The 22,832-nt window shown below is 46.1% G+C and overlaps 1 protein-coding gene across 2 annotated transcripts in view; it reads right to left on the reverse strand.

Moving 5' to 3' along the window:
- pwp1 (PWP1 homolog, endonuclein) overlaps window positions 1-19,208 on the reverse strand; it is a 30,595-nt gene extending 11,387 nt beyond the window's left edge. Inside the window, exons 1-9 of one of the 2 annotated variants that reach the window (XM_072267338.1) lie at window positions 18,853-19,208; window positions 18,330-18,388; window positions 18,041-18,192; window positions 11,796-11,881; window positions 11,459-11,555; window positions 10,237-10,347; window positions 8,261-8,382; window positions 5,835-5,902; window positions 2,821-2,917 (exon numbers count right to left, since the gene is read on the reverse strand). In XM_072267338.1, the coding sequence (XP_072123439.1) occupies window positions 2,821-2,917; window positions 5,835-5,902; window positions 8,261-8,382; window positions 10,237-10,347; window positions 11,459-11,555; window positions 11,796-11,881; window positions 18,041-18,192; window positions 18,330-18,388; window positions 18,853-18,918 (858 nt within the window). In that variant the 5' untranslated portion in view covers window positions 18,919-19,208. The remainder of the gene's footprint in view (window positions 1-2,820; window positions 2,918-5,834; window positions 5,903-8,260; window positions 8,383-10,236; window positions 10,348-11,458; window positions 11,556-11,795; window positions 11,882-18,040; window positions 18,193-18,329; window positions 18,389-18,852) is intronic. The other variant, XM_072267340.1, reaches the window with a different exon arrangement.
- Between the last annotated feature and the right edge of the window lie 3,624 nt (window positions 19,209-22,832).

Genomic DNA, 22,832 nt, shown 5'->3' on the forward strand with positions numbered 1-22,832 from the left:
GGGTTATGCTGTCCAATATACTTAATTGTCAGGTAATGAGGACCGCACAAGGGATAATCATAAGGAAAACTATAACTCTTCCGGAAAAGAGATAATCAGTGTAATGACGAATCATTTGACATGATTTGACTCCCTGTCCTCTTGCTGGTTCACTGCCTTATCTGCTTCTGATTCTAGTGGGGAGAAATAGCTCACATAATGGTCTGAGCCAACCCCTCCTGAAAACCTTCCAACAAAAGCCTCATTAACTTCTGTGATGACAACCAAAGCATTAGATTCAAAAGTCGCCCAGTTATGGGAACGTGCTGGTGTATGGAGCACAACAAAACCTTTCTAAGGCAGAGTCTGGAGGGGTTTTTAAAATTAAAATATTCTTTATTGATAACATATTTACAAATACATGCTGCATGCCTGGTTGCAATGTGAAGCCACACCCATGCCAACTACCCTTGGGGTTCTTTGGAGTAAGTAAGTAAGTAAATAACATTTCCCCTCCCCGGTTACTTTGCAATGAAAGTCAGGAAGACGCTGCTCCTTCAACACCAACGTCGGACTAGAGGGCACGTCTTATAAGGACAGGTTAAGTGAGCTAGGGCTTTTCTCTTTGGAGTGAAGGAGGATGAGAGATGACTTGACAGAGGTGTACAAAATGATAAGAAGCACAGATAGAGTAGACAGCCAAAGACTTTTTCCCAGGATAATTTTTATTTATTTAGGTTTATTTAGAGACACAGCACAGAACAGGCCATTGCAAACCACCCATCAAACCCTGATTTAACCCTAGCCTAATCAGAGGACAACTTACAATGAACAATTAACCTACCAACCAGTATGTCTTTGGCTGTGGGAGGAAATCGGAGCACCCGGAGGAAACCCACGCGTACACAGGAAGACAATACAAACCTCCTCACAGAAGACGCTAGAATTGAACTGCGAACTCTGACACCCTGATCTATAATAACCTTCACTGGGGGATAAACTGTGGTCAGAGGTACTCCCCCTGGCCTGGACTGTTATGAACTCATGGCCACCTATCTCAGGGACTGAAAACTAAGTATTAGGCAAACCCTTCCAGGAGCTGAGATTTTGTCAATGCTTTGTGTGTCATTTCTCCACATGACAGAATATGCAGACTTTAAACCTGATGTAACAAGAGAATGCAACAAGACAATTAAGGAAGAGCAAGTGGTGACGATTAGCATGAAGCCTGTTGTTGATGATCAGTGCAGTGGGGATGAGATGTGGAACGTGGCTTTTCCCAGGGCTGAAATGGCTGGTACCAGGGAGCATCGTTTTAAAGTGCTTGGGAGTTGGTACAAGGGGGATGTCAGAGGTAAGTTTTTCACAAAGAGAGTGGTGCTTGCTTGGAATGCACTGCCAGCGAAGGTGGTAGAGGTGGATACTAAAGGGTTTTTTTTCACATGGAGCTCAGAAAAATAGAGGGCTATGCGGTAGGGAAATTCTAGGCTGCTTCTAAATAAGTTACATGGTTGGCACACATTATGGGCTGAAGAGCCTGTAATGTGCTGTAGATTTTCTATGTTCTATATATGTATATTAAGTAATTAAATTAAGAGAAATAGTGCAAAAAACAAAAAACTTTCCCACAGATGATGTCAACCTTACTGGCCTGTAATTTCCTGGCTTATTTTCAAGAGCCTTTCTTAAAAAGCAGAGCAACATTGGCTATCCTCCAACCCTCTGGTACCTCACTTGTTGCTAAGGATGTTTTAAGTATCTCTGCTAGGGCCCCTGCAATTTCTACACCAGCCTCCCACAGTCTGCAATGGAACACTTTGTCAGGCCCTGAGGAATTATCCACTCTAATTTGTCTCAAGACAGCAAAAACCTCCTCCTCTGACATCTGTAGAAGGTCCATGACCTCGCTGCTGCATTTCCTCACATCTGTAGACCCTGTGTCCATCTTCCGGGAAAACGCAGATGCAAAAAATCCATTTAAGATCTCCCCCACGTCTTTTGGCACTATGCATAGATGACCACTCTGATCTTTCTGAGAAACTATTTTGTGCCTTTGTGCAAAACTATTTTTTGCTCTTTGCTCTTAATATATATCTGTATCTGTAGAAGCCCTTGGGGCCAGAAGTAGAGAAGAGAATCATTTGATACCCGGATAAATGTGAGGTGTTGTACCTTGGTAGGGCAAATGCAAAGAGACAGTACACTAAAGGGAAGATTCTTAGCAGTGTTACTGAGCAGAGATCATAGCTCCTTGAAAATGGCTACACAGGTCGATAAGGTGGTTAAGATGGCTCATGGAATACTCGTTTTTATTAGTTGAAGCACTGAGTTCAAAAGTCAGGTTGTAACTTTATTAAACTCTGGTTAGGCTACATCTGGAGTACCGCACACAGTTCTGGTCGCCCTACTACAGGAAGGATGCTGGATAAACTTGGGCTGTTTTCTCTGGAGCATCGAAGGCTGAGAGGAGATCTGACAGAGGTACACAGGTTGTGAGAGGCACAGAGAGAGTAGACTGAGAGTATTTGTTTTCCAGGGTTAAAATGTCTAAAACCAACGGGCATGAACTGAAGATGAGAGGGGATAGGTCCAAGGGAGATAGCAGGGGTCAGTTTTTTCACTCAAAGTGGTGGATGTGCTGCCTGGCATGGTAGCAGAGTCTTTTAAGAGACGTTTGGATAGGTGCACATGTAAGGAAGATGAAGGGATATGGGCATGGTGTAGTAGGAGGGATTAGTGTTTGGTGTTTTTGATTTGGTATTTAGCTGGTTTGGCACAACATTGTGAGCTGAATGTCCTGTTCCTGTGCTGTACTCTTCAATGTTCTATGATTTCACTTACTTTGTTTGTGTGGGAGCTAAGACGGGTCACAGGTTTCTTCTGGCACATATCCCAGAGAATCACAGTCTCATCCGCAGAAGCACTGGCTAGAACATTCCTGACAGACAATAAATAATACTTAATTACCGGCACTGAAACAGATTCAGACAATTCCAGACCCTGTTTTGTTCAGAAAGAAGTGAGCAATAATAATTCCATATTGAGTTTCTCAATTTTAGTTCTCACCTTTAGTTTTTGTTGAAATCTTGACAAGATTGTACAAAGTTACATGAGACCGCGCTGTGTGCAGAAATGGAGACCGTGCCTGCAGGAGGTCACAGTCAGCACAGAGTTAGTTCAGCAGAGATTCCTGGGAAGCGCAGCTACCTCATGAGGACAGATCAAGGAAGATTAATTGGATGCTAGAGGATAGAACAATGAGGGCCAATGTAATTGAGAAATAAGGTTCCAACACAGATTCACTACATGGAAACTGATGCCACATTTCCTCCGGCTTGGGAGCCACGAATGAGGGGTATGGAGTGCAGCCAGCACTGGACTGAAACAAACTTGTAAATGTTTGGATTCCTCCAGCACCTTGTCAAAGGCCTTCTGAAAATCCAAGTACACTACATCTACTGCATCTCCTTTGTCTACCCTGCTTGTAATTACCTCAAAAAATTGCAGTAGGTTAGTCAGGCAGGATTTCCCTTTCAGGAAACCATGCTGGCTTTGACCTATCTTGTCATGTGCCTCCAGACACTCTGTAATCTCATCCCTAACAACTTCCCAACCACTGAAGTCAGGCCGACAGGTCTACAGTTTCCTTTCTGCTGCCTCCCACCCTTCTTAAATAGTGGTGTAACATTTGCAATTTTCCAGTCATCTGGTGCAATGCCAGAATGTATCGATTCTTGAAGGATCATTGTTAATGTCTCCGCAATCTCTCCAGCTACTTCCTTCAGAACCCAAGGGTGCATTCCATCGGGTCCAGGAGATTTATCCACCCTCAGACCATTAAGCTTCCTGAGCACCTTCTCAGTCGTAATTTTCACTGCACATACTTCACTTCCCTGACACTCTTGAATGTCTGGTATACTGCAGGTGTCTTCCACGGTGAAGACTGATGCAAAATACACATTCAGTTCCTCTACCATCTCTGCGCCTCTCATTACAATATTTTGTATGGGTCCTATATTTACCCTCGACTCTCCTTTACTCTTTATATACTTAAAAAAGCTTTTAGTATCTTCTTTGATATTAGTAGCCAGCTTCCTTTTGTAATTCATCTGTTCCTTCCTAATGTCCTTCTTAGTTTCCTTCTGAAAGTTTTTAAAAGCTTTATAATCCTTTATCTTGCCAATAGCTTTGGCTTCCTTGTATGCCCTCTCTTTTGCTTTTATTTTGGCTCTGACTTCACTTGTCAGCCACAATACTGTCCTTCTTCCATTTGAAAGTTTCCTATTTGGAATATGTCTGTCTTGCACTTCCCTCATTTTTCGTAGAAACTCCAGCCATTGCTGCTCTGCTGTCCTTCCTGTTAGTGTCCCTTTCCAGTCAACTTTAGCCAGTTCCCCTCTCATGCCACTGTAATTTCCTTTATTCCACTGAAGTACCATCACACTGGATTTTAGTTTCTCCTTCTCAAATTTCAAAGTGAACTCGATCATATTGTGATCACTGTTCCCTAAAGGTTCCTTAACCTTAAGCTCTCTTATCACCTCTGGATCATGGGATGTTATGTTGAATCTGTATGAGGCATTGGTGAGGCCTAATTTGGAGTACTATGTGCAGTTTTGGTCACCAACCTACAGGAAAGATGTGAATAAGATTGAAAGAGCACTGAGAAAATTTACGAGCATGTTGCCAGGTCTGAAGGACCTGTGTAATAAGGAAAGATGGAATAGGTTAGGATTTTATTCCTTGGAATGTAGAAGATTGAAAGGAGATTTGAGAGAGATATACAAAATCATGAGGGGTATAGACAGGGTAAATGCCAGCAGGCTTTTCCCATTGCTTGGGAAGGACTACAACCAGAGGTCATGGGTTAAGGGTGAAAGGTGAGAAACTTAAGCGGAACACGAGGGGAAACTTCTTCACTCAGAGGTTTGTGAGAGTGTGAAATGAGCTGCCAGCACAACGGTTGCACACGAGCTTGATTTCAACGTTTAAGAGAAGTTTGAATAGGTACATAGATGGTAAGGGTATGGAGGGCTATGGTCCTGGAGCAGATCAATGGGAGTAGGCAGTTTAAATGTTTCAACACGGACTTGATGGGTCAAAGGTCCCGTTTCTGTGCTGCACTTTTCAATGACTCTGTGACCTGGCCGTTCAGCCCATCAAACCTGCCTAGCCATTTCATGTGTGGAATAATAAAAACCAGATCAGCAGGGAGACAGAACTGTGGATGAACTGGACATCTCTCTTGCAAAGACTACCATCAACCTGTATACAATCAGTTACTGCCGTGGATACTCACAATTCCCCTCTAATCACCAGCTATCCACAACAATCTGAACACCACCTCCCTCCCGCCGGGCTGTTAACACACACCAGTGGCTGTTTCTCCACAGCAGGAAAGCACAAAGATTAAATGCCAGCACCATCTCTCCTGGCAGCCGGTCACTGCACTGGTAAATCTACACAGTTAATGAACTAACATTCCACATAAATGCTGAAGCAGAATAAATTTCAAAGTGACATAATTTTATCAGAGAGAAACCATTCTAATACTATTTCCTCTCTGCATCAGGTGCTGCCATCCTGTGGCAAAACAGAGATATTGCCCCATTTTCTGTGAAATAGACAGGAACAGAAGTGAATTGCGTGAGCAACTCCAGCTGACCCAACCACACCCCCTGACCCTGACACCGCCTCACTTTCGCAATGACACTATCCCATCCCTGACAACACCCCCCACTCCTCCAAAGACCTCAACCCATCACTGACACCTCTCACTTCCCCAATGACACCATCCCAGCTATGAGGACAACCCCTTCTCCATAATACCCTGAAAGCAGGAATGTGACAGTTACCTGATGTGTCTGTTCCAGGAAAGATCAAGAACTGCACCAGTGTGTCCCTCCGTTCTCGACTCTGCTCCCTGAAATAATACACAAGCATCGATGAGAGCTGCACCATGGACGGTCGCAGGCCCGTCTGTGAAAGGAGGACTGAGCAACCGCATCCCATAAAAACCCAGAATTACAGAAACACCAAAAAGAAGCTCCAAAGGCCTCATCCCTGGGAAAGGAAGGATGAGATGATGTCATTGAGAAACCGTATGAAGTTGTGTGGTGAAAACTGAAGCCTCAGGGCCAATCAACCTTTACTGGCCAAGGACAGAGGACTCTGGTGAGTTATCAGTGGCCTATGCCCCAGTAGAAATGATAGGATCAGGAAGTGTGACCTCTCTCTTGACCATCGGACTCCTCACAGAGGCAGGACAAGGCAGAAACCTGTGCGGATAAACAAACAGTTAGTTCACCTGCTGGTGGAGCAGTAAATGAGATACTGAGATAGCCGGGGTAAGGATTCACCGACAGACCACAAACTGTGTGCAAGAGACATCAGGGTCAGTCCCTAGGCCGCTGTTCTCAGCACCACATACATTCCTTCCCAGACCAATGGACATCCTACCTTGAAGAGATTTGGTATGTCAACAAATACACTCAAAAACTTCTATAGGTGTACTGTGGAGAGCATTCTGACAGGCTGCATCACTGACTGGTATTGGGGGGGGGGGGGCTTCTGCACTGGACCCAAAGAGGCTGCAGAGGATTGTAAATTGAGCTGGCTCCATCTTGCGCACTAGCCTACAAAGTACCCAGGACATCTTCAGGGAGCGGTGTCTCAGAAAGGCAGCGTCCATTATTAAAACCTCCAGCACCCAGGGCATGCCCTTTTCTCACTGTTACCATCAGGTAGGAGATACAGAAGCCTGAAGGCACACACTCAGTGATTCAGGAACAGCTTCTTCCCCTCTGCCATCCGATTCCTAAATGGACATTAAACCCATGAACACTACCTCACTTTTTTAATATATAGTATTTCTGTTTTTTTGCTCAATTTTTAATCTATTCAATATACGTTCACTATAAGTGATTTAGTTACTTATTTATTATTATTTTATTTTGCTTTTTTTCTTCTATATTATGTATAGCATTGAACTGCTGCTGCTGTTAACAAATTTCACGTCACATGCCAGTGATAATAAACCTGATTCTGATATCTACTGACCATAGTATTAGCTCACTGGACATATGACTGTACATATACTGACCATGGTATTAACACACTGGACATACGACCATATATATACTGACCATGGTATTAGCTCACTGGACATATGACTGTATATATACTGACCATGGTATTAGCTCACTGGACATACAACCGTATATATACTGACCATGGCATTAGCTCACTAGACATATGACCATGATATTAGCTCACGGGACATATGACCATATATACACTGACCATGGTATTAGCACACTGGACATACGAATATAAATATACTGACCATGGTATTAGCACACTGGACATACGACCGTATATATACTGACCATGGTATTAGCTCACCAGACATCCTACTGTATATCTACTGTCTATGGGCAAATGAGTCTGCAGCAGGTGTACATCACAGTGTGTAGTGTTAGCTGTAGGGTGCTACTCACATACTCAAGACTTCACTTCACTGGTTCTGTGTGGGGACTGGCCTGGAGAGGGGGAGTGTGCAAGGCGGGATGGGTGAGGGACCAGGGGTGGGGAAGGAGGGTAGGGCAAGCTACTGGTGGGATATGGAACAGGCTGTTGTTGAGGGTGGTGAGGATGGTGAGGAGGGTTGGGACAGGCTTTGCTGGTGTAGGTTGGAACCAGGGTGCAAAAGGCTGTGCGCAGGATGGAGCTGGGGGGTGGAACAAGCTGTTGCTGGGGATGGAGGAGGGTCTGATGACTCTGGGTCTGTTCTCACTGGAAACCTATCAAATGCTGAAAGGCCTCAATATGTGGAGAGGATGTTTCCTGTAGTGGGGAAGTTGAAGACTAGAGGACACAGCCTCAGAATTGAGTGACGAACTTTTAAAACGAGAGATGAGGAAGAACTTCTTTAGCCATAGGGTGATGAATCTGTGGAATTCATTGCACAGGTGGCTGTGGAGGCCAGTCATTGTGTATATTTAAAGCAAAGATTGACAGATTCTTGATTAGTCAGAGTGTCAAAGGTTACAGGGAGAAAGCAGGAAATTGGGATTGAGAGGGATAATCAAATTACACAGCAGATGATGGGCTGAATAGCCTAATTCTGCTTCTATGTCTTATTGTCTAAAAAACGGTGGACACCGGGTCAGATGGTTACTGGGGGTGGGGTCGGGCAGTGGGGTGATCTCATCAGTTGGCCCCCCCCCCCCCCCCCCCAGGTTCCATTCAGGGAACCCCTACACCACTGGCTTCACAGTACCTTCTGCCGTTTCCTCTTTGATGCTTCATTTCCAAGGCTGAAGATGGGCTCCAGGCAGTCAACCACATCTAGGTCCCACACATCAATCACCGGCTTCATGCTTCCCACTGCAGCGTAGTTCCCTACAAGGAGAGCACACTGTTAGAGAGCACCACCCCATCATGGCATACTGTCAGGCGGAAAGTGCATCACCAGAGAGCACCCCCCCCCCCCACTGTGGCATACCGTCAGGTGGACAGCACCCCAACCCCCTCCCTGTGGCATTCTGTCAGGTTAGGGTTAAGGTTGGACTGAGAGAGCACTGGCAGAGAGCCCCCCCATAAGCATACCATTAGCCTAAGGACTGAGAGTATACCGTCAGGGTGCTCGCTGTCAGGGAGCTCACCACTAAGGACAGACACCACCTAGCCCGCCGTTAAGGACAGACACCACCTAGGAGCTCGCCGTTAAGGAGAGACACCACCTAGGAGCTCGCCGTTAAGGAGAGCATGTCACCAGGGAGCGTCCTGTCAGCGAGTCTGGTGCCACCGTCACAGTCACGAAACACAGGTCCAACAAACCATCAGAGGGGGAGAACAAAGGATCTGCTTGAGTGATCACTGTGTCTAATGTGGAAGCATCAGGAAACCACATCAACACTTAATGATGGCTGGCATGTGGAATTGAGATCCCATTCCCAGAATCGATTGGGTACAAAAAGGTCACGGAATAGAGGTAGCAAGTGACGTCAGGTATGGAAGCAGAACATTCTGGATCATTGCACCGTGGGCACAGAAACAGGTAGTGCTTGGAGATGGTGAGTTTCAATAGGAAGGAGATTTATGGAGTTGGACAACAGACACTGAGTCCTCTCCCCCATTCCATCATGGCTGATGTATTCTCCCTCTCAACCATATTCTCCTGCCTTCTCCCCATAATCTTTAACATTCTTACTAATCAATAACCTATCAACCCGCTCTTTAAATATCCCTGTGACTTGGACTCCACAGCAGCCTGTGCAATTAATTCCACAGATTCATCACCTGCTGGTTAAATAAATTCCTCCTCATCTCTGTTTGAAAGGAATGTCCTTCTATTCTGAGGCTGTGCCCTCTGGTCCTAAACTCCCCCACTACAGGAAACATCCTCTCCATGTCCACTCTATGTAGGCCTTTCAATATTCGATAGGTTTCAATGAGGTCCCCCCCCCTCTAAATTCCAGCAATTAAGATAAGGAAAGTTATTGGAAACATAGACAGGGTAGAGAGTGAGAGTATATTCCTCTGAGGGAATAGATTTATGGTTAGGATATTTAGAGTGAAATGTGGGTGCTGCAGTAGTATAGCGGCTACTGTGATACTACTACAGCTTGGGGCGTTCTGGAGTTCAGTTCTAGCACTGTTCTACAAGAAGTCTCTATGTTCTCCCTGTGGAATACGTGCTCCTGTTTCCTCCCACAGTCCAAAGACACGCTGGTTAGGTTAAATTGTCATTATAAATTAACCTATGATTAGGTGAGGGTTCACTGGGGTTGTGGGGTTACTGGGGTGGCCTACTCCGTGCTGTATCACAAAATTACAAAAATCATTTTCTTCACCCAAAGGAACAGACTAATGGTGCAGAGATTCAAGGAGCTTTTAGACAGACACATGAATCTGCAAGAAACGGAGGGATATGCATCGTATACAGTCAGAAGAGGTTAGTTTAATTTGACACGAGTGCTCAGCACAGATATTATGGGCTGAATGGTCCATTAGTGGACACTTCAGAAGTATCCAGGTGTGCACTCAAATTGCCAAGCTGTAGCAGACGACATGTTAAGTGTGGGAAAGCTGAGATAAGGTGGGTGGGAACGATGGCCAGCACACCCAAAGTGGGCTGAAGGGCCTGTTCTCAGTCTGTACAATTCTGTGAAAGATCAACTGCTTCAGATTCACAGTTCAGTGGTTGATAACGAACAACGAAACTAACTCAAGACTGGAGGAAAACCAACTCACCCACTGTCTTTTCCGGGTTTGGGTCAAAGTTGAGCCACTCAACACAAAGCGGGTAGGCAGGAAGCAGGACGTCATGATGTACATAGAGGCTTTGCTCGTCCTGATTGTACACTGCGAGAAATCATTCAACATCCATAAGACAGCAGAATTCAGCCCATCAAGTCCTTACTGATGAAGAACTTATCAACCTCCGCTTTACATATACCCAATGCCTTGGCCTCCACAGCCGTCTGGGGCAACGAATTCTACAGATTCACCACCCTCTGGAGAAAGAAATCCTCTTCTGTTTTAAATGGATGTCCCCCTATTCTGAGGCTGTGTTCTCTGATTCTAGACTCCCCCACTATAGGAAATGTTCTCTCCACATCCAATCTACTGTGGTTTATCAATATTTGATAGGTTTCAATGAGATTGCCCCTCATTCTTCTAAACTACAGCAGTCTTGGCATTACATTCCTTGCTCTTAAATGTCCTAATGTATCTGCATCTATCTCTACCCCTGGCAGTGTGTTCCATGCATCCACCACACTGTGAAAAAACCTACCTCTGACATCTCCCCTATACTTTCCTCCAAAATTATGCCCTCTATTAGCCATTTCCACCCTGGGAACTCAATCAATACTTCTTGTCATCCAGCACACCTCTATCCAGTCACCTCAAAAGAGAAAAGCCCTAAATCACTTAACCTAGCCTCAAAAGACATGCTCTCTAATCTCTGCAGCACCTGGTAAATCTCTCTGAAGCTTCCACATCCTTCTTATAATGAGGTACCAGAACCGCAGACTTCAGTTCTCAGCCACCAACCCTTCAATCTGCTCTTCTGTCTGTCTTTTCAGCCGTTCTATATCCCTCTTATATTCAGTGTGCTCTCCCCATTCCAAATTCCCCTCCAACACTAATCGTTACCATTCTAAGAGCAGCCAGGACGGGAGCTAGGGATTTGTGATCCCTAATGATGCTCCATCTGATCCTGTGGCAGCCTGTTGCACTATTTGCGTTATCACCCACACGCTCAAGCTGGTGCACTCTTCACTTAAAGCTACAAAGTTCCTCATGGTGCTACCTCGCTGGAGATCCTACCGTGTATCCCCTGACCATGGTATTACCTCACTGAACACATGACCATGGTGCTACCTCGCTGGAGATCCTACCGTGTATCCCCTGACCATGGTATTACCTCACTGAACACATGACCATGGTACTAGCTCACTGGAGATCCTACCGTATATCTCAAGCATGCTGCAGTCCTTCTCCACTTTCCCTGCCAAGATCAGATTATCACTTGGCTTGATCTTAAAATCTTCATCTTCATATTGGTCCTGTGGTACACAGTTAGATTAAAATGGATTATTGGTCCTGTGGTATACAGTTAGACTGAAACAGACCACTGGTCCTATGGTATACAGTTAGATTGAAACAGACCATTGATCCTGTGGTATACAGTTAAACTGAAACAGACTCATTAATGATACACACTCTTGGAAACGGTGATCATTCAATAGTTACAACGGACCAAGCAAAGCAGAATAATCCTGTAAAATAACTAGCTTTAACTTAACTGTGTCCTTCAGAGTGACGTACGGGTCATCTTCATTACTTGCATAGACTGTGAGACCCGCCAGATTATCACCAAGGTTCACTCCACCTAAAGAGACGACAAGAGATTACCAAAAGGAGTAGAAACCACACAGCTGATTCACATAATGAGCTTCACTCAACCACACTTGGCTTGTACAAAGTGTTTTCAGTGGTTGGCACAGACGATCTGGGACGATGGGCCCGCTTTAATGCTGCATGACTCTGACAATTTATCTGAAGTCCAGCAGCTGGAACACTGAAGGCTCTTTCTCGCGTGGACTTGGCAGCACAGAACCAGTTTGAGGTAGCGTGCCATTTCCCACTGGTTTTATATCACCCCTATGGTCAAACCGTGCTCTCCATATGGTCAATGAGGTCTCCGCATCAGGATGACATGGGACAACATCATTCACTGCCCAACCACCTGATGCAGGGTCTGGACAATTCCTTCCCTCACAGGTGTTGTTCGACCCACTGAGTTCCTCCAAAAGTTTGTTGCTGCCAAAACCTCTCCCCTGAAAACAGTTTACCCATACCAGGAGTCTGTTAAGAGTGACAGTGACTGACCTCCCACCATCCACTATTACACCCATTCCAACTGAACCTCTCCCCTGAAACAGGTTTCCCGTGTTTGTACATGGGGTCTGTACAGTGACAGTCAGAATTATAGAACACTATAGCACACAAACAGACAGTCCAGCCTATCTAGTCCATGCCAAACTATTATTCTGCCTAGTTACATTGATCTGTACCTGGACCATAGCCCTCCATACCCCTACCATCCATGTACCTATCCAAGTTTCCCTGAAATGTTGAAATGAAACCCACATCCACCACTTCCGTTGGCAGCTCATTCCACACTCTCACCCCCCTCGGACTGAAGGTACAGATACTAATCCTCAGCGGGATCAGAAGTGGAGAGAGTGAGCAGTTTCAAGTTCCTGGGTGTCAATATCACTGCGAACCTAACCTGGTCCCAACATATTGACGCAAACACGAGGAAATCTGCAGATGCTGGAAATTCAAGCAACACACACAAAAAATGCTGGTGAACGCAGCAGGCCAGGCAGCATCTATTGGAAGAGGTACAGTCGACGTTTCAGGTCAAAACCCTTTGTCAGAACTAACAAAGGGAGCGGTGTCTCAGAAAGGCAGTGTCTATTATTAAGGATTCCAGCACCCAGGGCATGCTCTTTTCTCACTGTTACCATCAGATAAGTGTGAAGTGGTTCATTTGAAGACAGAACATAATAGTAAGACTTCAGCCGTGTGGAGGATCAGAGAGATCTTGTGGTCCGTATTCACAGGAAAGAAGATCATTGTTAGGAACTTAACATCCGAGGATACACCTTGTATCAAAAGTACAAGCAGGTAGGCAGAAGGGGTGGGGTGGCTCTGTTGGTAAAAAAACTGAAATCAAATCCTTAGAAAGAGGTGACACAGGATCAGAAGACATAGAATCTTTGTGGATAGTTAAGAAACTGAAAGGGTAAAAATATTCTGATGACAGCTATATACAGGTTTCTAAACAGTAGCCAGGATGTGGGATATAAATTACAACAGGAAATAGAAAATGCATGTAATAAAGGCAATATTATGATAATCATGGGGGTTGATATGCAGGTTGATTTGGAAAATCAGGTCGGAACTGTATCCCAAGAGAAAGAATTTGTAGAATGCCTACGAGATAGCTGTTTAGAGCCAACTAGGGAAAAGGCAATTCTGGATTGGATGATATGTAGTGAACCAGATTTGATAAGGCGGCTTAAGATAAAGAAACCCTTGGGAATTAGTGATCATAAAATGATAGAATTCGCCCTACAATTTGAGAGGGAGAAGAAAAAGGCTAGATGTATCATTATTACAATAGAATAAAAGGAATTCTGAAACATAATAGAGAAGTTGGCCAAAGTTGATGGGAGCAGACACTAGCAGGAACAATGGCTGAAGCTTCTGGGGGTCACTTCGAGGGCGCAGGACAGATACATCCCAAAAAAGTATTCTAGAGTAGGATGATGCGACCATGGTTGACAAAGGAAGTCAAAGACAGCATAAAAGGCAAAAGAGAGGGTATACAATATAGCAAAAATTAGTGGGAAGGTAGAGAATTGGGAACTTTTAAAAACCAACAGAAGACAAACAAAAGAGCCATAAGGGAGGAAAAAATGCAATTTGAAAATAAGTTAGCCAATAACATCAACAAGATTTTTTAGACATATAAAGAGTAAAAGAGAGGTGAGAGTGAATATTGGACCACTGAAGAGGATGTAAAGAGGGGGACAAGGAAATGGCCGATGAATTGCTAAGTATTTTGCATCAGTCTTCACTGTGGAAGACACTAACAGTAAGGTGGAAGTTCCAGGTGAGAGAGGCCATGAAGTGTGTGAAGTCACCATTACTAGAAGGTTCTTGGGGAACTGGAAGGTCTGAAGGTAGGTAAGTCACCTGGACCCGATGGGGTACAACCCAGGGTTCTGAAAGGTGGGGAGAAGAGACTGTGGATGCATTAATAATGGATTTTTTAAAGATCACAAGATTCTGGAACGGTTCCAGAAGACTCCACTCTTCAAGAAGGAAGCAGAAAAAAACTATTCATCAGTAAGTCTGACCTCAGTGGTTGGGAAAATTGTTGGGAGTCTATTATTAAGAATGAGCCTTCAGGGTACTTGAAGAGACATGGTAAAACAGGGCAAAGTCAGCATAGTTTCCTCAAGGGAAAATCTTGCCTGATGCATCAGTTGGAATTCTTTGAGGATATAACAGGCAGGAGAGACAAGTAAGTGTCAATAGATGTTGTTTACTTGGATTTTCAGGCCTTTGACAAGGCACATGAGGCTACTTAACAAGAGTCCATGGTATTACAGGAAGGATACTAGCATGGATAGAGAATTGGTTGATTGGCAGGAGGCAAAGAGTGGGAATAAAAGGAGCCTTTTCTACTTGGCTGCTGGTGACTAGCAGTGTTCCGCAGGTGTCGGTATTGGGACCGCTTCTCTTCATGGTGCGTGTTGATGATTTGGATGAAAGACTTGATGACTTTGTGCCCAAGTATGCAGATGATAAAAAGATACAGTGGTTCTAGAAAGTTTGTGAACCCTGTAGAACTTTCTCTATTTCTGCATAAACATGACCTAAAATGTGATCAGATCTTCATTCAAGTCCTAAAACTACATAAAGAGAACCTAATTAAATAACACAAAAAACATACTTGTTCATTTATTGACAATATCCAATATTACATATACTTGTTGGAAAAAATGGGGAAATGCCCACAGCTGCTGGGAGTGGTTTAAACTGATATGACAGGGGGATGCGAACCAATATGATGGAGCTGAGGATCAGCCAGCAAGTTTACAAGTAGATGAAATAGGTAATATTAATGTAAGGAAGGAGAAGCCAATTATTGAGTACAAATACAGACAGATCATACAGTTAAATTGTACCACAGAGGTAAAATTCATAAGAGCGAAGAATGCAGGTCTGAAGGTATTGTATTTAAATACACGTGGCATTTGGAATAAGGTGGACGAACTTGTGGTGCAATTCGAGATTGATCATTATGATGCTGTGGGCATCACTGAGTCTCAGCTGAAAGAAGCCCATAGTTGGGAGCTTAACATCAAAGGGTATACTTTGCATTGAAAGGCCAGGCAGGAAGGCATAGGCAGTGGTGTGGCTCTGTTGGTAAGAGGTGGAATTACATCTTTAGAAAGAGGTGACATAGGATCAGAGAACATTGGATCTTTGTGGTTGGAGTTAAAAAAATGCAAGAGTAAAAAAATCATTATGGGAATCATATATAGGCATCCAAACAGCAGCCAAAATGTGGGGTTGAGATTGCAAAGGGAGCCGGAAAAGGTATATAATAAGGGTAATAGAACATAGAAATCTACAGCACATTACAGGCTCTTCGGCCCACAATGTTGTACCGACCACGTAACCTACACTAGAAACTGACCGGAATTTCCCTAGTGCATAGACCTCTATTTTTCTAAGCTCGAGGTACCAATCCAGGAGTCTCTTAAAAGACCCTATTGTATCTACCTCTACCACCTTCCACGCACCCACCACTCTCTATGTGAAAAACTTACCTCTGACATCCCATCTGTACCTACTTCCAAGCACCTTAAAACAATGCCCCCTTGTGTTAACCACTTCAGTCCTGGGAAAAAGCCTCTGACTATCCACATGATCAATGCCTCTCATCATCTTATACACCTCTATCAGGTCACCTCTCATCCTCCATCGCTACAAGGAAAAATGGCTAAGTACACTCAACCTATTCTCATAAGGAACGCCCTCCAATCCAGGCAGCATCCTTGCACCCTTTCTATGGTTTCCACATCCTTCCTGTAGTGAGGTGACCAGAACTGAGCACAGTTCTCCAAATGGGGTCTGACTAAGGTCTTGTATAGCTGCATCATTACTTGGGAGTCCTTGTGCAGAACAAGGTGGTGAGGAAGGCAAATGCAATGTTAGCATTCATTTCAAGAGGTCTAGAATACAAGAGCTGAGGCTTTATAAGACACTGGTGAGGCCTCATCTTGAGTACTGTGAACAGTTTTGGGCTTCTCATGTAAGAAAAGATGTGCAGCCATTGGAGAAGGTTCAGAGAAGGTTCACAAGGATGATTCCAGGAATGAAAGGGTTATCATACAAGGAATGTTTGATGGCTCTGGGTCTGTACTTGCTGGAATTTAGAAGGGTGAGGGGGGATCTCATTGAAACCTTTCAAAAGTTGAAAGGCCTCAACAGAGTAGATGTGGAAAGGATGTTTCTCATGATGGGAGAGTCTAGTTCATGAGGGCACAACCTCAGGATAGAGGGGCGTCCATTTAAAACAGAGATGTGGAGAAATTTCTTTAGCCAGAGGGTGATGAACTGGTAGAACTTGTTACCACAGGCAGCTGTGAAAGCCAGGTCATTGGGTGTATTTCAGGCAGAACTTGATTGGACAGCGTCAAAGGTTACAGGGAGAAGGCCAGGGAGTGAGGCTGAGGAGAGGATAAAAGGATAGGCACTCGATGGGCCAAATGGCCTAATTCTGCTCCTACGTCTTATGGTCTTATTCTATCAACACCTCTCATGATTTTATAAACTTCAATCAGCCTTCACCATTCCAGACAAAACAACCCAAGTTTGTCCAACTTCTTGTTGTAGCACATGCCCTCTAATCCAGGCATCACCCTGGGAAACCTCTTCTGCACCCTCTCCAAAGACTCCACACCCTTTAACGTCCAGACTTTTAAAATCAATACCTTGACCAATAAAGGCAAGCATGCCATATGCTTTCTTAACCAACCTAGCAACCTGTGCAGCCACGGTTAGGGAATAATGGCCTTGGACCTATACAGTGAACAGTGGGCCACTGAGGAGTGTGGTAGAACAAAGGGATCTGGGAATACAGGTCCATAATTCATTGAAAATGATGTCACAGGTAGATAGGGTCATTAAGAAAACTTCTGGCACATTGGCTTTCATAAATCAAAGCAGAGATGGGATGTTAAGTTGAAGTTATATAAAATGTTGGTAAAGTCTAATTTGGAGTATTGTGTGCAGTTTTGTTCACCTACCTACAGGAAAGATGTGAATAAGGTTGAAAGAGTACAGAGAAAATTTACAAGGATGTTGCTGGGTCTGGAGGACCTAAATTATAGAAAAAGATTGTATAAATTGGAACTTTATTCCTCGGAACATGGAAGATTGAGAGATTTGATAGAGGTATAAAAAATTATGAGGGGTATAGACATGGTAAATGCAAGCAGGCTTTTTTCACTGAGTTTGGGTGGGACTAGAATCATAGGTCATAGGTTAAGGGTGAAAGGTGAAAAGTTTAAGGGGAACATGAGGGGAAACTTCTTCACTCAGAAGGTCATGAGAGTGTGGAATGAGCTGCCAGTGCAAGTGGTGCATGCAAGCTCAATTTCAATGCTCAAGGGAAGTTTGAACAGGTACATGGATGGTAGGGGTATAGGGGGCTATAGTCTTGGTGCAGCTCAATGAGAATAGGCAGGTTAAATGGATCAGCATAAACTAGATGGGCTGAAGGGCCTGTTTCTGTGCTGTACTTTTCTATGACTCTATGACCTCACAGACCCATCAACCACTACCTTGTCTTCTATACGTGAGCCAGCTCTAAATCCAAGTGGCCAAGTCGCTGAGTATCCCATGCACCATAATCTCCTGGTTCATGGTTGAATGCCACACAGACGGTTATGTGCCTCACCTTCCTCGTCATCATACCCATCCAGATCGTACTCTGCCAGACTGTCGTTGTCCTGCTCCTCCTCATCTTCGCCCTTCGGAGTCTCAGTATCATCAGAGGCAGTGTGGACCTCTGTCCCCTCTGCTGTCTGTTCATCTTCCTGCTCCTGGTCCCTGGAAACAAACACCAGTCAGGAAACACTCTGCACATACACCACTTATCAACAGCTCCATGCCAAAATTCTTCCAGCAAGCCCAGAGAATCTTCCCATTCGACCCGTGCAGTGGCACAAGAGGGAGGTGACACTCACTGAAATTCTTCTTTTGCATTGTCGATTAACTGTTCCAGCTCCTGTCTAGTCAAGGTCACCTAGGAAAGAAAATGCACAGAGTCACCATCAGGGTGAAAGCCCCCGGCAGTACCCAGGGGTGCAGCCTCCGGCCCCTGGCGGTGACCAGGGACATGGTTTACAGACGCTGCAGGTGCACACGACTCAGCCACAAGTGTTGCAAGCTTGAATTACAGTTCCAACATCTGCACAACAGCTCAAGTTCAGGTTTACTGTCGTTCAAACTGTATACATGTACGCTGCCAAACGACAGGCACTGTCCCTAGACCCTCACTAGACGCCCCAGCTCCAAACATGCGCAGGTGCTGTACACCCTGCACCAGGAGACCTCAAGCAACGGAGGCTCCTGAGCTGTGAGTCTAAGGACGAGGGAGGGATCTGCTAGTTATATCGGATCCACCTGAACCAGCCCCCACCCTGGTCACGGTGAATGGGAGCGGGACGCTCCCTCACCCCTCCCCTCCCTCCCGACGCCCCCTCCCACCTTCTCCGGAGTCTCCCGGGCCGCCCCTTGCGGGACCCACCCGACACACGTGTGCGAACTGCTCATCGCAGCACCGCAGCAAACCGGAAGTGATGAGACGTCGCTGAACACCACTTCCCGTCTGGCGCCGCCCAGCGCCCGCGGCCGGTATCGCCGGGATTCGCCCCGCGGCGCCACCTGCTGGTGGGGAGGAGGCGCGGACTGGAGCGCAGCGGAGCGGGAGGAGAGTCCGGGAGCGGAGTCGCATGTCCCGGGTCCCGGGTCCCGGAGACTGCGGTCCCCGCGGTACGGTCGGGAAATGAGAGACCGGGTGGGCGGTGAGCGTCTCCTCCCCGGGGCCGGAGCCCAGCTCACGGTGACAGGCATCCGAGTTACTATCACAATCTATAACTTCGGAATTTGGCCAATTTGTTATATTCTTTTGTAACTGTTTCCTGCTGTCACAGTGGTACGTGCTGTGTTTTGTATCTTGGCCTCAGGGGAACGCTCTGTATTCATGTGTATGATGAATGACAATCACATTTGAACTTATGCAGCGTGAAATGTGTTTTCAACAGAACAGTGCAATGACATAATGACTGTGTAGCGATATACAGCTTTAACATCATATGCTGATGACATCACTGTTGTCAGCTGTATCAAAGGTGGTGATAACTCAGCAATAGTTGGGTGTGTAAAGGGAGGACGGGAGGATGAGTACAGGGCCCTGGTGGAGGACTTTGTCAAACGGTGCAAGCTGAATCATCTGCCGCTCAACATCAGCAAGACAAAGGAGATGGTGATGGACTTTAGGAAGACTGAGCCTGCACTGCTCCCTGTTACTATTGATGGTGAGGACGTGGATGTGGTGAAGACCTACAAGTACCCGGGAGTGCACCTGGACGGCAGACTTGAGTGGAGCACCAACACAGAGACTGTGTACAAGAAGGGCCAGAGTCACCGCTACTTCCTGAAGAGACTGAGGTCCTTTGGAGTACGCAGGCCTCTCCTTCACATGTTTACCAGTCTGTTGTCGCCAGTACAATCTTCTGTGTGGTGGTGTGCTGGGGCAATGGAATCAACATGGGTGATGCCAACAGGCTCAATAAACTGATTAGAAAGACTGGCTCTGTTATGGGAGTCAATCTGGACACACTGGAGGCTGCGGTAGAACAAAGGAAAATCCTGGCAATTCTGGACAATATTTCTCACCCTCTGCATGCCACCTTGGCTGAACAGAGGAGCACTTTCAGTAACAGACCAGACAACTGTGCTGCTCCAAAGAACACTGTATGAGGTCATTCTTACCCTCGGCCATCAGGCTCTATAATGAGTCAGCCTATATAGCCGGGGATTATCTGCATTTGTAATGGTGCTGTGACACTGAAATTTCCTTTGGGATCAATAAAGTATCCAACAGTATACAAGAGGGTTTGATCTGTGATCAAATGAGTTGTCAGAAAGAAAAAGGCCCTTTGCCCACCAGCTCAACGCTGACCATCAGGTGGTTCCACCGTAACCCTCACCTTTCACGTACTTCCGAAGTGTGAGGATGTCTGTTTCCGACAGTTTGTTCCAGATTTAAACCATCCCCTAGGTGAACAGCACGAAGAGCGAAGCTATGCTCTTCGGCAACTGGCCAGACCGATCCAGCATCCCCTTCACCATCAGGTCTGACCACATGAAGGTGTTGGGGATCTGGTTCGGAGGGGCCGAGGCGTGCAACAAGAACTGGCGGGAGCGGACTGCCAAGGTGAAACAGAAACTGGGACTGTGGGGAGCGCGCTCCCTGTCGATAACGGGCAAGAACCTGGTCATCAGGTGTGAGGTGCTCTCAGGGCTGCTGTACTTGGCGCAGGTCTGGCCCGTCCCCCGCTCCTACAGCTCGGAAATCACCCGGGCTGTATTCAGATTCGTCTGGGGATCCAAGATGGAGCGGGTGAGACGGACCACCATGCACAAGTCCCTGGACAATGGGGGCAAGAACGTCCCCAATGTCACCCTCACCCTGATGGCCAGCTTCGTGTGTGGCTGCATCAGGTTGTGCGTGGATCCCAGATACGTGGGCACAAAGTACTACTATGTGCCCAGGTTCTACCTGTCGCCCTGGCTACGAAGGATGGATCTGGCCCCACTCCCGCGCAACGCCCCCGTCAGCTGGTCGTTGCCCCCTTACCTGTCCTTCGTAGAAAAATTCTTCAAGACCAACGCATTTGACCACAGGGCCATCAGGCAGTGGTCGGCACGTAGTGTCCTGCAGGCACTGCAGGAGAAGGACGTGATGGACACAGTGGCGTGGTTCCCTGAGCAGACTGTCCAGTTCATCTGGCAAAATGCCTCATCGCCAGACCTCACCAACAGGCACAAAGACCTCGCCTGGCTGGCGGTGAGAGGGGCCCTCCCAGTCAGATCCCTCCTGTACGCCCGGAACAGTTCCTCCACACCCCACTGCCCACGGGAGGACTGTAATGGGGTGGAGCCGGTGGCTCACCTCTTTGCACACTGTGGGTTCGCAAAGAAGGTGTGGAAGAGAATGGAAGGGACAGTACTAAGATTCATGCCCAGCAGCTGCGTTACCGAGGACTCCGTGATCTACGGGCTGTTCCCGGGGACGCACACGGAGACCAACATCCGGTGCTGCTGGCAGATCATCAATTCGGTGAAAGACGCTCTTTGGTCGGCCCGAAACTTGATGGTCTGCCAGCTGACGGAGATGTCCGTGACTGAATGCTGCCGACTGGCACACTCTCGTCTGCAGGAGTACGTGCTGAGGGATGCACTCAAACTTGGTGCGGCCACCGCGAAGGCCCGATGGTGAAGGACCACAGTTTAACGTTCATCACCCGTAGGAGGGGGAGAGGTTGGGTGGGGAGGAGACCTACCCTCATCAGCGGTGTGGACAGATAATCAACATGGTGCCCAAGGAGTGGGTGGAATTGTTAATTTGGGAAAGTATTAGAGCCATTGCCTGCCTTTATTGTTGAAAATTTTGATTGTTAATAAGTCTTAACACTTGACCAAGAGTTGAGAGTAAACGCATGATTTACTGTAAACATCTTTCATTTGTAAATGAACAGAGTCAACGCAAAATTTTATTGTTAATAACTGTATTGAATAAGGACTCACAGTCAACGAATGGTTTTCTTTTTCTGTATGTAATTATTTTTATTTTGTAATATTTCTGAATAAAGTATTTTTGGGAAAAAAAAATCCCCTAGGTGAACAAGTTTCTAGTGAATCACCTGCCCTTTACCCTCAACGTGGCACCTCAGCAGAGGAAGCCATCCACCCTCAGGTTTCCCTTCAGTGGAGGAGACCAGGAGGTGGTTCAGTGGTAGAACCAGTGAGACTGGGTTCAGTCCCAATCTGGTGCACTCCACCACCCCTCTACCCTCTCCATCTCACAGCAGCTTCTCACGCACAACGCCAGTCCACTCACCACCCAGGACAGGGACAGCTACTTTATTACTATAGAGATATAGTGTAGAACAGGCCCTTCTGGCCCAACCAGACGCATTGCCCAGCAACCCACTGATTTAACCCTAGCCTATTCATAGGACAACGTACAATAAGCAATTAACCTAGTAAGCTTTGCAATATGTCCTTGTTTGCGATTCCAGGGCCTGCAGATTTACGGTTCCCGGGCCAGCATTGGGCTGTGATGAGATACAAAGTCAGGCACAAGTTAGTGATGGGAAAAGTTTGTTGCTGCCACCTCCCCCACGGCTTCTTCAAACAAAGAGGCATATCACATCAGTAGTTATGAATTGTGTTCCCTTACTGAGCAATGGACACTGAGGAGTGGGAATGGTTTCTCAACCGGGTGACAGTGACCACGTGGGAGCTCTTAGCCGGGGACTGACCGACTGACTATCAGACCCACAGCTGGAGAGTTCTTGATCCCTACAGCACTTTTAAATCAGGCTCTTCCCTCCACTCCCCCCCCACCATAACATCCAGTTGCTCATCCATGAGGAACACACAGGCGTCATTAAATCAGC

This window comes from Mobula birostris, chromosome 9 (assembly GCF_030028105.1).
Source record: "Mobula birostris isolate sMobBir1 chromosome 9, sMobBir1.hap1, whole genome shotgun sequence".
NCBI lineage: Eukaryota > Metazoa > Chordata > Chondrichthyes > Myliobatiformes > Myliobatidae > Mobula > Mobula birostris.